The following is a 12,928-nucleotide window of genomic DNA, read 5'->3' as shown; positions in this document are numbered from 1 at the left end:
AATCAAGCGCTCGTATCATGACTATCTCTTCCCCTTAAATCTATATAGGGGCTCTTCTATTTAAGAGGACGGCCCTCGGTTACGATTCGGCGCCTTGCCGGGTGTGGCATGGGTGGCAGGCCCCGTGACGTGCGACCCGGCGATGCACTCCTAACATGACCCCCTATAGCTTAGCCTAGTTTTAAATTACTACAGGAAGTTCTTCTCTAAAGGACTAGGATATCGCGACAGACGCATTAGACACGTCAATTGATAGTAGTAGTAGTAGTGAATAGAATTGATCTATTTTGAAACTGTATTTGGAGCGTATTTGGATCACTTGATTTAAGTATATAAACAGAGCCTATATCCCGTTAATATTAGCCCTTGTAAAGGAGGGGGATACTGGCCGAAAAGAATATTAGTCATACTAGTACCTGGTGCCAGAATTGTCGAAAGGGGCAATTGATTAGTAAGATTGGCGCTTTAACCTGGGCCGGAAAAGTGTTCCACTTGCAGATCGCTAAGCGCATTCAGCATCAATAGGGAGATGTTTTCCGATTTAGAGCGGTTTTCCAGCTCAGCGCGACATTCCTAGCACGTTTGTATACACGAATTTGTGTCGTCGAGACTCGATTATAGTATTTATAATAGAAGATATAAGGAGTTATGCGTCTGATACTTCGTAAGTTATATTATCAACCTATCAATATTTGTTTATTCTATTTCAACACCCAAAGACAACCCAAAATATTTGTACAATACTGATACGTATATTAAAATGCTCATGTATAGAAGAAACAAAGTACCGTTCGAATGCTCCAAATCTATGTGATGCTCTACTCCCATGAGTTCTCAACGCCTCCCCAGCCCTTTCATCATCGGTTCAAACTTCAATCGCCACCAATGACCAGGAGGTCCCAGTTGGAGGGCGCGACGTAAGGGGCCCTTGGCTCATTGGGCGGCTGGTTCACACCGGGGTCGTTGATGCCGCAAGCACCATCACAGTGGACGAGCTTGTTGATGGGCAGGCGGAGATCGAACTCCTTCGCGCCGCGGACGCAAACTTTGCCGTCGCCAGACTGCTGCTGGACATTGGCTGCATTGCCGCACTTGTTGCAGACGCGCTGGGCCTGGCCCCAGACGTGCAGCACGCGGTCGGCGTACCAGACCTGATGGCACAAGTTCTTCCTATCGGTACCGTCGTTGTTCCAGGTGCAGGTCGCGGTCGAAGAATCTTGTCGGCAGGTGTTCGTGAGATGGTGGTCCGTAGTCGCCCAGTTCTTGCTGATGCCCATGCCTCCTGCGAGGTCCACGCTGCTCTTGACGCCCCACGCGTCGAATTCAATGCCTAACTTGGCCGAGGCGTCGATGATCTTCCAGTCGTACCCCTCAGTGCTGGTTGTTCCTGTGATGCTACAGCTCTGCGCCAAGCTCGTCACGGCGACGCTGCACGAATCCTTGGGACCAGCTGGACAGTTGACAGCAGACCCGGTCGGTAGCCAAGAAAAGTACTCAATCGCGGCTTCGACGAGATAGTACTCGGTCCAACAATGGTCGGCATTGTGACCGGTGGTGCAAGCATCGTCGTTGGCGCCCTTGTTCTTGGGGATCTTGACGCCGTGATTGACCGGCCAGCTAGGCTTCGGCGTGTCTTTCTTGCTAGGGTCGTCGTCGCAGCCGGGGATTTTGCCTGCGAAGTCCTTGATCGTGGCGCGTTTGGCGAGCTTGAGGAGTTCGTCAGGAGAATATTCTAGGCCAGCGATGCGGATATTGGTCGAGTTGGTGGTGCTGTCGTCGAGGAGCTCGATGTTGGAGCGCTTCGTGTGTTCGGGTTTGCGTCCGTATTGGCCCCAGGGATCGATCACGCCCTTCCACTGGTCCGCCGGCTGTTCTGGAGTCGGTACGGCGGCTGCCAGGGAAGCAAGAGCAACAATGGATGGGATAGTATAATGCATGGTTGCTGAGATAGATGCTGATTTGGAGGAACTCAAGAACTTGAGGACTGAGGAAAGTGAGGAAATGCAATCTAATGGAACCTACAAAGGAACCAAGGAAAGAAGCCGTAGGAAATAGAGGATTGTTGAGACTGTTGGTGAAGCTGTTTGATGATAAGATGAAGATTGGAATTCGAGGCCGGCATGATGGTCCTTTAAGTATTCAGGTTTCGTCTTGACTATCGTGACGGTAGACCATGGTCAATACCTCCTATGGCTCTGCTCGGAAGCCCGGTAGGAGGCGCAGACATCAACGTAGGATCTGTCTCTCAATTAGTGGTCACTTTCAGCTCACCAACATCCCTCGCCATCACACTTTGAGAGAACAAAGAGTTGGATCAAATTACCGCTGCTGGAAATCCTACCGAGATCTGAAGACAGTGGTTGGTTGGATCCAACATCGCCGCAATGGGTTTTCGTATAAGCTTACTTCCTTCGAGGCTGCAGTTTTGGGGCAAAGCTTCCTCAACCCAGGCGAGCAAATAACCTTTTTCGCTAGTGCCTTTGAAACATGCCATGCGTCTCGATTTCCATCCCATCTAATTCTATCATTGAGAAGAGCTCATGTCGAACTCTTCAGGCGAGTAAATCTAGAAAGCTGGTTCTTTTTTGTTTTTCTACGTGTTAAGTTCCTGTCGATGGGATGTAAAAGAATCCCTCCCTTCGATCTAGAAATAATATTACATCTTTATTGGTAATCAAATGTATCGTTTGTTGATGCCTAGATGTAAATATCTAGATCGGATCATTTCCGTTGTAGCAAATATCGCTAGTCGTATCCTGAAACCTGGATGTCCATTCGCTTGTTCGTAGACGCATCTTCAGGCATCTGCGGCATTGGTAAACCTAAGCGCTACATGCATGCTATTTTCGGGTCCGGCTCCTTCCTTTCTCTCCACGCTTTGGTCACCCTGAGTTACCTGCTACGATCCGAACGCGGGAAGTAGCCAATTCAACAAGACCTTTCTGACCGCAGCAGGCTTCCATAATCCTTAATCTTGGCGAATCCTTTCTACTGTAGAGGCGTGAGATTCCGCAGGTACAGTGAGGTGCAATAAGTTTGGAGAATGCAGGGGCCCCGGCGCCTAGAGGTCCTGTAGCCCATATAAAGGCCCTGTTAGGTCTTGGCCTACTTCTACAGCGTCTGATTCACTAGATGTAAGGAGCCCTCCTCCTACAGAATACTAAATAAAACACCCATAGTAAATTAGATAAAAGTAGAGATAATAAAAAGAGCATAAAGCGTATCATGATGTATGTTAGATTAATTAACCTACTTTGACTCTATTTAGTGATTATATTATTATTATTGTTGTTGTTGCTGTTATATTTAATCCACTCCTCGGATCTCGCTACTAATTAGAGGCCCTAAAAGTGGGTTAAGACCTTACAGGGCCTTATAAGCGCTACAGCACGTCTAGGCGCCAGGGCCCCCGCATTCTCCAAAATCTTGGCCGCGACCTTCGTATAGTCCATAAAAAGGTACGTAGTATTTCAAGTTGGCGGAGGAGCAAAGGTAAAGAATTACGAACTAGTAAGAGTAGAGAAAAAGGATAACTTGGCATCCATTTTTAAGCAAATGATTGGCAACCATATTAGAGGCGTCTTTCGATACGCCGTTGTGCTGTTAGCCTGTTTCAGCCTCGCGACATCGCGGATTCCAGAATCCCTCGACATTTTCAACTGACGATCTTTCAAATAAGCAGGAAATTTTCTTTTCCAGATGCATCTTAATTAGTTGTACCAATAGCGCTTATAACTAATTAAAGATAAATTGATCCAATGCCGGCACAGTTTGATATCGCCAAGGAATTCCCTCAACGAGGCTCATTAAGCCTCTGTCGCCTTTGCAAGCTCACTAAATTCACATGCACTCGCTGCGGTCTTGAAAAATCATCAAAGCTCGTGGCTTTCAATGTCAACAAAGTCGGCGAGCTTTTGTGCAATGGATGCTATGGCTACTTGCTTTCGACTCTGATAGAGAAAAGCGAAGAACCATGATGCCTTTGTACGTAAAGCATCACGTTTGAAGGGTTGCGGGTGGCGGAGGAAAGGACACAGTCGGGGTCCGACAGGTCATTTAGTAATATTGAAGATGATCATTATCGCTATAATGATGATTGTGGTGGTCATGATTGTGGCGACAATTTTGACGTCGACGATGATAGTGACTTTTGGAGAAAGGTGGGAGACTGAGCTTGTAACTGGCAGGAGGTGATTCATTCCAATTCCTATTATATTACTCCGAGAACATGACGTAGACTAATACCTTATTATATAGTGATACGTCGTGGAAGACTATGTAACCTCCATTACCCGACCTACATCGAGGTTCAAAACATATTCCATCCTTGCTGCGGCAATCTCATCTTTACCAACTTCCATTCCACTCCTCCGTGTAATACCACCGCGACGAACCAGATCTTGAGATTCGTAGGTTGATATCTCAGATCCCTCCCAGTGAGAAGTTTGAAAGAGCGGCAACTAGTCCGTCGATCCGACGACCCTCGCTGCAATGTCCAGCCTTGCAACCTTCACAGAATTCCTTTGCGTGTGGACCTTTGCTTTGGCCCGAGAATTCTGGAAGTTCCAGCTCAACTCCGCACCATTTTTTAAGACGATACGCAACCCTCTCTGCGTACGAATCGTCCAGAATTGGCTTGCTTAGCAAGTTGCACGCAATGCACCGTTGATGGTACACTCTGGCATTATATTGTTCGCCCGGGTACATGCGAATAGTAATGGCGATTCTCATGCTTGACCATCCATTCGACTCGCATCTTTTGTTGCGGCAGTTGAATCGGCCCATGATACTAGTGTCATAGGTTTGGATGCTACCAATATCCTCGTCGAGATCGTGAAAGGTGAAATGAAGGTCTTCGACTTCAAGCAAGAAGGCCACATTATCGTGCATTAAGGGAAACATGGACCATTTTGGTTGCTGCGGTTTGCGCTGCGGTTTTGGTCGTGTCATGGCTGAGGTAGCGACCTTAGAAGAGCAGGATTCGGTTATTCTGTAAGAGTGGGATTTGAAGCATATAGTAATGTATAAATTAGTCTACTATAGCTATTCCAACTGTTGCGATTCAAATCGATCTGGGATTACCTCTCGCCCTATGAACTTGCATTTCCAAAGAGTGTGGGAATACAAGACTAAAACCTACAGGATACTTTGCACGTGCAGCAAACAGATAGGTCGGGAGGACAACTAGGTATGCTCCATGATGTAAAACTCCCACGCCCAATTACGTTGACCAACGTATGAGTACCTAGGTAGTCGACAGAGGCGCCGTGATCCCCGTTGTCCCCAAAGTACTTATACCTTGCATAAGTGCTGCAGCCTCTACAGTGCGGCGTTAGAGCAAAACCAAAAAAAGGAAACTGGCGCAGGGTCGACCTTTCGGAAGATTTCCTGCATGCACAAGAGGAGAGCCTTCAAGAGAATGCCAAATGTCATGCCTTGGTTGGCTGCGATTACAACGACTCCCAACCTAACCCAAAGACAATACTCTCTCAAATGCTACTGTGTAGTCCAGGTAGAGGGCGACGCTGATCTGTAAGTCTAATCTGGTATAGCAAAATATCGGGACATTTCCTGAAACGCAAGTAGTACTCTCACTGACCATAATGCACGCTGGGTCAAATCTATATCATTCCATAGGGAAAAACAGCCGGTGATCGTAATCGATGATGTATCGGTACGATCCACGTACTACTGCGGTTTTTGAGGAGGAGTTATCGACTTGCCTCACAGCCACGGGAGGTCTGAGCCGCGTGAGACGCGAGTTTGTTGAGGTTTGAGGAGCATGTCTGGAACAAACTGTCTGCTACTTTCCTGATACCCGTTAGTTAGTAGTCGGTTTGTATCCTAGACGATCCATACCTCGGGTGTATCTCTACACTCAAGTTCGAGCCATGTCGAAGTAACGATGCTCGTTGCGAATAGAGCTTCTTGTTTTGAAATGATGGAAATGCACTAGACATTTTGATCTTTGGGCTGGGATTAACTGCGCGTCGAAATAGCAGAGGTTGTAGTTACTGTGAATCGCGACTTAACGTGCCAGTAACGCCGTGTAACCCAGTGTATGCAACGCCCCGTGGCTACCGACTTCATAATCGCGGGTGTAGTAGGAATGAATCCGTCACGATCGCAGTAAATCGCACCTTATGGCATTAGCCCCACGTGGGCGAAAGCATGGCATAGCAGGGAACACCATCAATGTCATAAAGAACGGCTCTTAGCAGATGTTTGTCGTAGAGTCCGCATTTATGCGAGGTTGCTACTTGCGTTGAGAGTAGATGTTGGATACACATTATCCGAGTAGAAGACGCAAATTGTCTCAAAAGATCCGAGAGATTCAGATTAAGAAAGGAGTACCTTAAACCCAAAAGTTAGTCGTCTTACCAACCAGGCATGCTCTAAGTTAGGATTTCTTTCTCCATAGCCAGTCTTCAAATTCCCGTTCACCTAGTTCCCGCGGAATCTTCTTCACAGCTTGTTTCCACTTGGTTGTAGTACCGTACAGATTATGATCAGCAGGTCTCTCAGCAAACCCTTTGAGCCTTATCGATTTCGGGCTATCGTCACCCTCAAGAACAACTCTTGCAGCATACGCCCTCTCTGCAAAGGTCTTTGCTCTCGCCTGATCCCCATTTGCGATTGCGATCTGTAGTGCATCATAATAGAGCCTCGGTATCCTCGCGTCGGCGACACGTTCATCTTCCAGCAGCTGTAATAGCCTGTATGCATCGTGGAGACATGCTATAGGCGTGGAAGTGATACGCATTCCATCTCCAATTGAATCATCAAGCCGAGTGATCTCGTCTAGGCGTTGATCGCTCTGTATTCGCTGGTCTAGAGGGAGTGAACAGAGTTGACATTCACAATTGAAACCGAATTTGTTCTTCAAGACAACCTGCCGCGTCTTATAGCCTTTTGAGCCGTCGAGGTAAGATATCGTAATTTCTTTTCCTTCTTCCACGTCCTCGAAGACATGAATTGTGAGCTGATTTAAATTGACATTCCAGGTGCTCTGTGCGTTGTGCCTGCAGGAATGATTGATGCGAGATGCTTCGAGAAAGAGGCCTCCTTGTAGAGCGTCAGACCCAAGGGGCAAGACATTAGTCTTGGCAATTCCAAGAAAAGGGCCACGGCTCTTTCCATGGGAATTGTGCAGAGAGAAGAAGGCTCGTTGCTGATCCTTACTAACGGTCTTCAGCCCTTCGACAATAATGCCTTCCACGGCCCTAAAGTCAGCATTGGACATGTTCCTTGGCACCTTGAATATTGGAGATTCAGAGAGCAAGCGTGTGCCTTTGGGGATTTTGGATGTGGCAATGACGCCTAGGCCTTTACCAGGAATGGGTTTCACAGCGAACAATCTATCGCCCACCCAATCTTTCTCTTGCTTCGTTTCGCTTTCTTCTTTTTGTTCTTCATCTTGCTTCGGCTTCCCCTCCTGCTTCCCTAGTAACGCTACACCTGCTGCACTTGATGTACCGACCTCTTCTTTATGGACCTTAATTTTCCCCGCCTGCTCTACCATCGTCTTTCGTGCTGCACGTATTTCATTCCAGTCATAACGGCCCCATTGACGATGATCGTAAGTCTCGGTCATTTCGTCCCAGAATTGAACGCGGTCACCCAACCATTTCTTTGCAATGTTGTGCACTCCATCGATGTATGGCCTTGCTGTCGACCTGCCGCTGACTTTGGAGCTAAACCGTAAGAAGTGTTCGCAGTTATATGGTATAGTTGGGTGCTCGCCAACCATAAACTCAATATACACCCCTTCCCACTCGGGCTCAACGCAGACGTCGTTGTCTGTTTCGTATGTACGCAGAACCTCAATCAGAAACTTTTTATATTTCTCTTGGTTTGAGGGTGTGGGTTCAAGGGGTGGATAGATGTCGAAACCGCAATCGATTCCCATTTTTTAAGACAATGCCACGCTTCCTTTATAGTAGGTACTTCGAGTATGTAAAAAGAGCACTGGTATGAGGTATTTCCTTGACCGAGCTTCGAATTGCTTCCTGATACTACAATAGCAGGCTGAAATATAGTCAGCAATCATGCTTTACATCTAATTTGGGGCTTTAAAGAAATAAAGGACGCCCGGTAGCCTAAGGGAGGGTGTCCCAAGAAGACACTAAGTATTAAGCATGCTCCCAAGTATATGATTTGAGTAAACTATGTTGCGTCCGCCTTCCTATTAACAGGGGTATCACCGGATCACAACGCTAATGTCAGGAGGTATAGATGCTACAGTAGCGATTCTCGACATGGTTGGCCTCGCTGCGGAGAACAGCTGTGCAACTCTATCCAGGTTGAGTAGAGCTACTAAATCCACCGGCTGGCGTTGCGCACAGAAAGAGACGGCACTGGGAAGTTATTTCCTTCGAATCTCAGAGCGAGGGCACAGTACAGTTCCCATATTACCCGTCACAGCTGCAAGAAAGGTAATCTTAGCGTACCGAGGTATGTATTTGGGAGGAGCCAAAGGTCGATAGTGCAAAGCAAGGAGCCAGAATCTGCCCTTGGTTAGCTGAAAGGTCGGTGAGCGAGCTACAACCTTTGGATCCTTGGCCGGAAGTTCACTAGGTTAGCCCTCACGTGAAAATACATACTAGTACGCGAACGGAGCACTGTAACCGAATACAGGGTACGAGTGCGAACGTGGCGGCGGGACTTCGCCCAGATTGATTACTCATATTGCAGGTAGACGGCCCCTGCACGAGCCCAAGCGCGAGAAAACGTGACCCCAGCATTGGAATCGATCGAGCGATCGCATCGAGAAGCGAACCATCGACCAGTCTGTCTCAACTCTAAACACCCAGATCGAGATCCCCAAGACTGCGACGTGCAACGAAATTGGGGGGCCCGAACCCAAATTAGACGTCTAGCTCGGGGGCATCCCTTCAGGCTCATACGACGTCTGCTGGGGCTGAATCGTTTCGTGTCGCCAGTCCCAATGGGCACAAGTGCCCATTGCGTGGCAGACACCTACTCGAGGAGGTTCTCTACCGGTAGTTGCGATCTGAATTCAAACAACCTGACCTCGGGCTCTGATCTCTTCATCCAAGACTGTTTCAACTTACTATTTCATTTTATCACTAAATTCGGTTCTAGATATATTTCTAGTGGAACATCAATCATGTAAAATTTTCGTTCTAACGAGCTGGTCGAAGGTCGTGCCTCCTCGGCTTGCGAAGGTACTATAGCAGCCAAGCGTCTTCATGAAACTATACTCGTAGTGGTTTCAAAATTCACTTTCCAGCTCCTCTACTCTCGATCACAAGAGCTAGTACCACCACATAAACATATGCAGCAAATAGGTTAACTACCTGTGCAGAAAGATTTGACTGCCTCACTCCCTCCGCTTCCCCCATTTCCATCCCCACTCAAAAAAAGCAACTCGCCCATAAGTACGGCGATTGGATGCCAAAGCTGGCCGAAATCACCCTCGACTGAGCCTTCCTAGGCCCTTTCAAGCTGGGGTCATTTATTAAGCCCGGCATGGAAGATTTGGACGAAGTGCCCAATACATGCGTGTCCGAGTGACTGAACAATGCCGGATGGTCTTCCTATTTGAGGGTGACCGGGGGTCGCAAGCATTGTCGCTGTTGACCCCCAATTGAAGGGATGGGGAGGGTGTAAGACACCTAATTTTTAACCTCTCTGCCCTCGTTCAATTCTCAACCATCCGATGTTGCCTGCCTGTGCCGGTGGTGATAAGGAGAAAACCGTCGATCGTCATACTGCTGGGAAGTGCGACAATAAGACCGCCCACTACCTCGATATCTAGGATTCGAACCGTGCGTGCCCCTGGATCCTCTTCCTGGCTCCACTGACCTTTCCCCCTCTTTGACATCACCGACCTCGTTGTACTGCACATTTCTATCCCAATCCTCAAGAGATGTATACGGACTCCTCAGCCAAGCCCTCAACTCATGCAGAAACAACCTCGTATTCTCTCTGCCCAAAAACTCCTGCAGCATATCCTCCGCCTGTCCACAGCTCCCTTGCATATCGACTGTTTTCAGAATCGCTATTATATATTCCAGCAGGAACTCGGCGTTATTGGCTCGTCGGTCGGAAGATGAAGCTGCTGCGTCGGGTGTGAGGAATTCAAAGACTTGCAGCTCACGACGGATCCATTTCCTTGCTCGAGAGAGGAGCTCGGCGTCGCTAGTGAAGAGTTGGGGTGTTAAGTTTCGAAAGCGGGAGTGCCGGTTGGAGCCAACGTGGAGGGAGTAGAGATTGTTTGCATATATGTGACGGCGACGAAGGATAGCTTCGTTAGGAGTAGGTCGAGGGCGTGGGGTGTTGTTATACGGTCGTCTTGTGGTATATGGTCTTCTTGAGCGAGGGGCAAACGGACGTGGCCCTAAAGGGTTTGAAGTTGATTGTTCGACGGGCTTCGTGGACGCGACAGTATATGTTTTGAATGCCAAAGCGTCCTTGTCCTTGAACTCGTAATGAACGACTTTGACTTCAGTCTTGCATAAAGGACAGGATGATCGTTCCTGCAACCAGCTGATCAAGCAGAGGAAATCGAAACTTTCATGCTGGCAAGGTTGGGCTATGGCGACTTCGGTGATTCGGTCGAGGCAGATAACGCAGCAGTTGTCCTCGATAGCTGCATCATCGGTACGAGAGGATATCTCATCTAGAGTTGCTTGAAGGACTCGGGAACGATCATCCGATTCCGCATTACTCGTATCCATGAAGAAGTTGTACAGGTGTTGGCGGTGGGATCTGACTGGGAGCTTGAAAGGAGGCCTTTATTTTAGGTGGCGGTTGATCGCGAGCCGAGGAGACTGGTAGACGCGATAAGAAAAGATAAGAAACCCAACGCGTTCGAGGCGCCTTGGGTGACGCGACCTCGAGCAGGTACTTCGTGCTTTGATTTTGAAGCTTCACGTCATATTGTTTCGTAGTAATTTAAACTGCATTTCGATTCTAGAATTAAAAATAACCATTACTACCTTTTGCGCCTGAGTCCAACAGAAATACTCACATACTCCGGCCGACCCTCCACACCCCTTTTCCAACTTCGACGCGTTTTCTAAGCCGGTCTAGAACGAAGGGTACAGGGTAGTCTTTATGGATAAACTCTAAGCTTGTAGAGAATGCAAGAAACAGAACGTCAGGAGTTGACCGAACGGTCCACTGCCCTCAGGGCAGAATTAAAATCATGGGAAAAGGACTTCGCAGCCGCGAATGATGGCCACAAAGCCTCGCGCGAGGATATCAAAAAACACCCTGATATTGGTAACACCCAGCCTTTACCACTGCACCTAAGTAGCATGTACTGACCATACCTCAGCTGCTAAATATAAAGAATATAACAAAGTGCGAGATGTTCTTTCCGGGAAAATCATACCTAGCAAGGAGGAGCCCAAACGCCAGACACCTCAAAAGCGAAAACACGAGGGAGGACATGTGGCATCCAAACGGCAACATATAATACAAACACCTTCGAGGGGGGAAATTAAGCCTTGGGATGTTGACCCATATGACTCGCCATCAGTTGTACGAAATCTCTTCACACCTTTAAAGAAGACAGCCTTGGGCCCAACACCACAGAAGGATGGGCAGGTACTGGGATTGTTTGATCTTCTTCAGGAGGATCCTTCGCCGTCGAAAACAGAAACCACTAAAACGATAGGTACTCATATACCTGTCCATTCGACACCCCGAAAATCAAAGCTAGAGAATACGCTCAGACACAGCAGAACTCCAGCATCAACAGGGAAAAGATACATGCTAGACGCTTTTGCTACCCCACTGAAGAACCGGCATCCTAACGACCACGGAAACAAAACTCCGTCATCGATCTCCAAATTACATTTTTCCACGCCCTCGTTCTTAAGACGAGATAGCCAGAGGACGCAGCTGCCCGTCCTTAAGGAGAATGAGGACGGCATCTCGATATCCCCAGAAATGATACGTGTTCCACGAAAACCTCTGGTGCGTGGTCTAAGTAGTATGCTAGCCGGTCTTCGGAAAATGGAAGAAGAAGCCGCAGATGACGACCTGGAAGCCCTGCGCGAGATGGAGAATGAAATGGCTGGTATTCCCAGCAAACCTGCACCGAAGCAGCAAGTAGCAGCGCCCAAAGAGCCGGTCTTGGTCGAAGATAGTCAACCAAGGCTACCACTAGGCGGATTCGATGATGAAGCAATGTACGACAGTGAGCCTGAAGAGCCGAAAGATCGCGGCGGCGAGCCCCTAAAAGTCTACAAAAAGAAAGGCCAAAAACGAACAACAAGACGAGTAAACATGAAACCCAGCCGCTCAAAGCCTCAATCGCAGGCTGCTGTCCCAACTACCGAAGACAGCGACGACGAGCTTGCCACCGGTCCTAATGACGAAACAGTCCCGGACACTCAGATTGACGATGACTTTACAGCAGGATTTGAAGATGTGCGGAACTTCGATTCGGATACTCAATCTGAATACACTGCTTCGGAAGGCGGGACGAGGTATAGGAGACCGGATCAGAGTAAGAAGCGGAAGGTTATGGGCAAGGATGGGAAGATTAAGACTGCGGCGAGGAAGGTTGGTGCTCTAGCACACCAGAATTTCAAGAGGTTGAAGTTGAGGAATTCGGGGGCGAAAGGGGGGCCGGCTCATAATAGTCGGTTTAGGAGGCGGAAGTGATAGAGAAATGGGATTATTGTTTACGAAATTACGAGAATGACAAGGCACATGATGACACAGTTTGTTTGAAGAGGTTACGACGGGTGACGCTTATAAGGCTTGTATATTCATTATCCCTCCGAGCCTTAAATCCAGACGTCAAGATGCATTCTCGACGATCATTCCCAATTCCCATGCAATCATTAACATCCAAATATACATTCGCTTCATCGCAACCCTCCACCGCCCTATGGATCACCCTCACCGAAGGAGGTGTGAAAAGAAAATTCAACCGAGATCCAAACCC

The 12,928-nt window shown here is 48.1% G+C and overlaps 5 protein-coding genes across 5 annotated transcripts; 1 reads left to right on the top strand and 4 right to left on the bottom strand.

Annotated features, from left to right (window-relative positions):
- Positions 1–872: 872 nt before the first annotated feature.
- Positions 873–1,937, bottom strand: BP5553_09306 (Uncharacterized protein; the record flags this gene model as incomplete). Its single annotated transcript, XM_032017929.1, has 1 exon — positions 873–1,937. The coding sequence occupies one exon, from the start codon at positions 1,935–1,937 to the stop codon at positions 873–875; it is 1,065 nt and encodes a 354-aa protein (XP_031865836.1).
- A 2,485-nt stretch (positions 1,938–4,422) lies between these two features.
- BP5553_09305 (Uncharacterized protein) lies at positions 4,423–4,950 on the bottom strand (the record flags this gene model as incomplete). Its single annotated transcript, XM_032017928.1, has 1 exon — positions 4,423–4,950. One exon carries the CDS (start codon positions 4,948–4,950, stop codon positions 4,423–4,425), a length of 528 nt encoding a protein of 175 aa, XP_031865835.1.
- A 1,450-nt stretch (positions 4,951–6,400) lies between these two features.
- Positions 6,401–7,909, bottom strand: BP5553_09304 (uncharacterized protein; the record flags this gene model as incomplete). The annotated part of the gene is made up of 1 exon (XM_032017927.1): positions 6,401–7,909. One exon carries the CDS (start codon positions 7,907–7,909, stop codon positions 6,401–6,403), a length of 1,509 nt encoding a protein of 502 aa, XP_031865834.1.
- A 1,762-nt stretch (positions 7,910–9,671) lies between these two features.
- BP5553_09303 (uncharacterized protein) lies at positions 9,672–10,703 on the bottom strand (the record flags this gene model as incomplete). The annotated part of the gene is made up of 1 exon (XM_032017926.1): positions 9,672–10,703. One exon carries the CDS (start codon positions 10,701–10,703, stop codon positions 9,672–9,674), a length of 1,032 nt encoding a protein of 343 aa, XP_031865833.1.
- A 405-nt stretch (positions 10,704–11,108) lies between these two features.
- On the top strand, positions 11,109–12,642 carry BP5553_09302 (Uncharacterized protein; the record flags this gene model as incomplete). Its single annotated transcript, XM_032017925.1, has 2 exons — positions 11,109–11,250; positions 11,306–12,642. 2 exons carry the CDS (start codon positions 11,109–11,111, stop codon positions 12,640–12,642), a joined length of 1,479 nt encoding a protein of 492 aa, XP_031865832.1.
- Positions 12,643–12,928: the final 286 nt, after the last annotated feature.

The sequence above is a fragment of the Venustampulla echinocandica genome, assembly GCF_003357145.1.
Source record: "Venustampulla echinocandica strain BP 5553 chromosome Unknown scaffold_10, whole genome shotgun sequence".
Classification (NCBI taxonomy): Eukaryota; Fungi; Ascomycota; class Leotiomycetes; order Helotiales; family Pleuroascaceae; genus Venustampulla; species Venustampulla echinocandica.
This window is presented reverse-complemented; position numbering and strand designations above follow the sequence as displayed.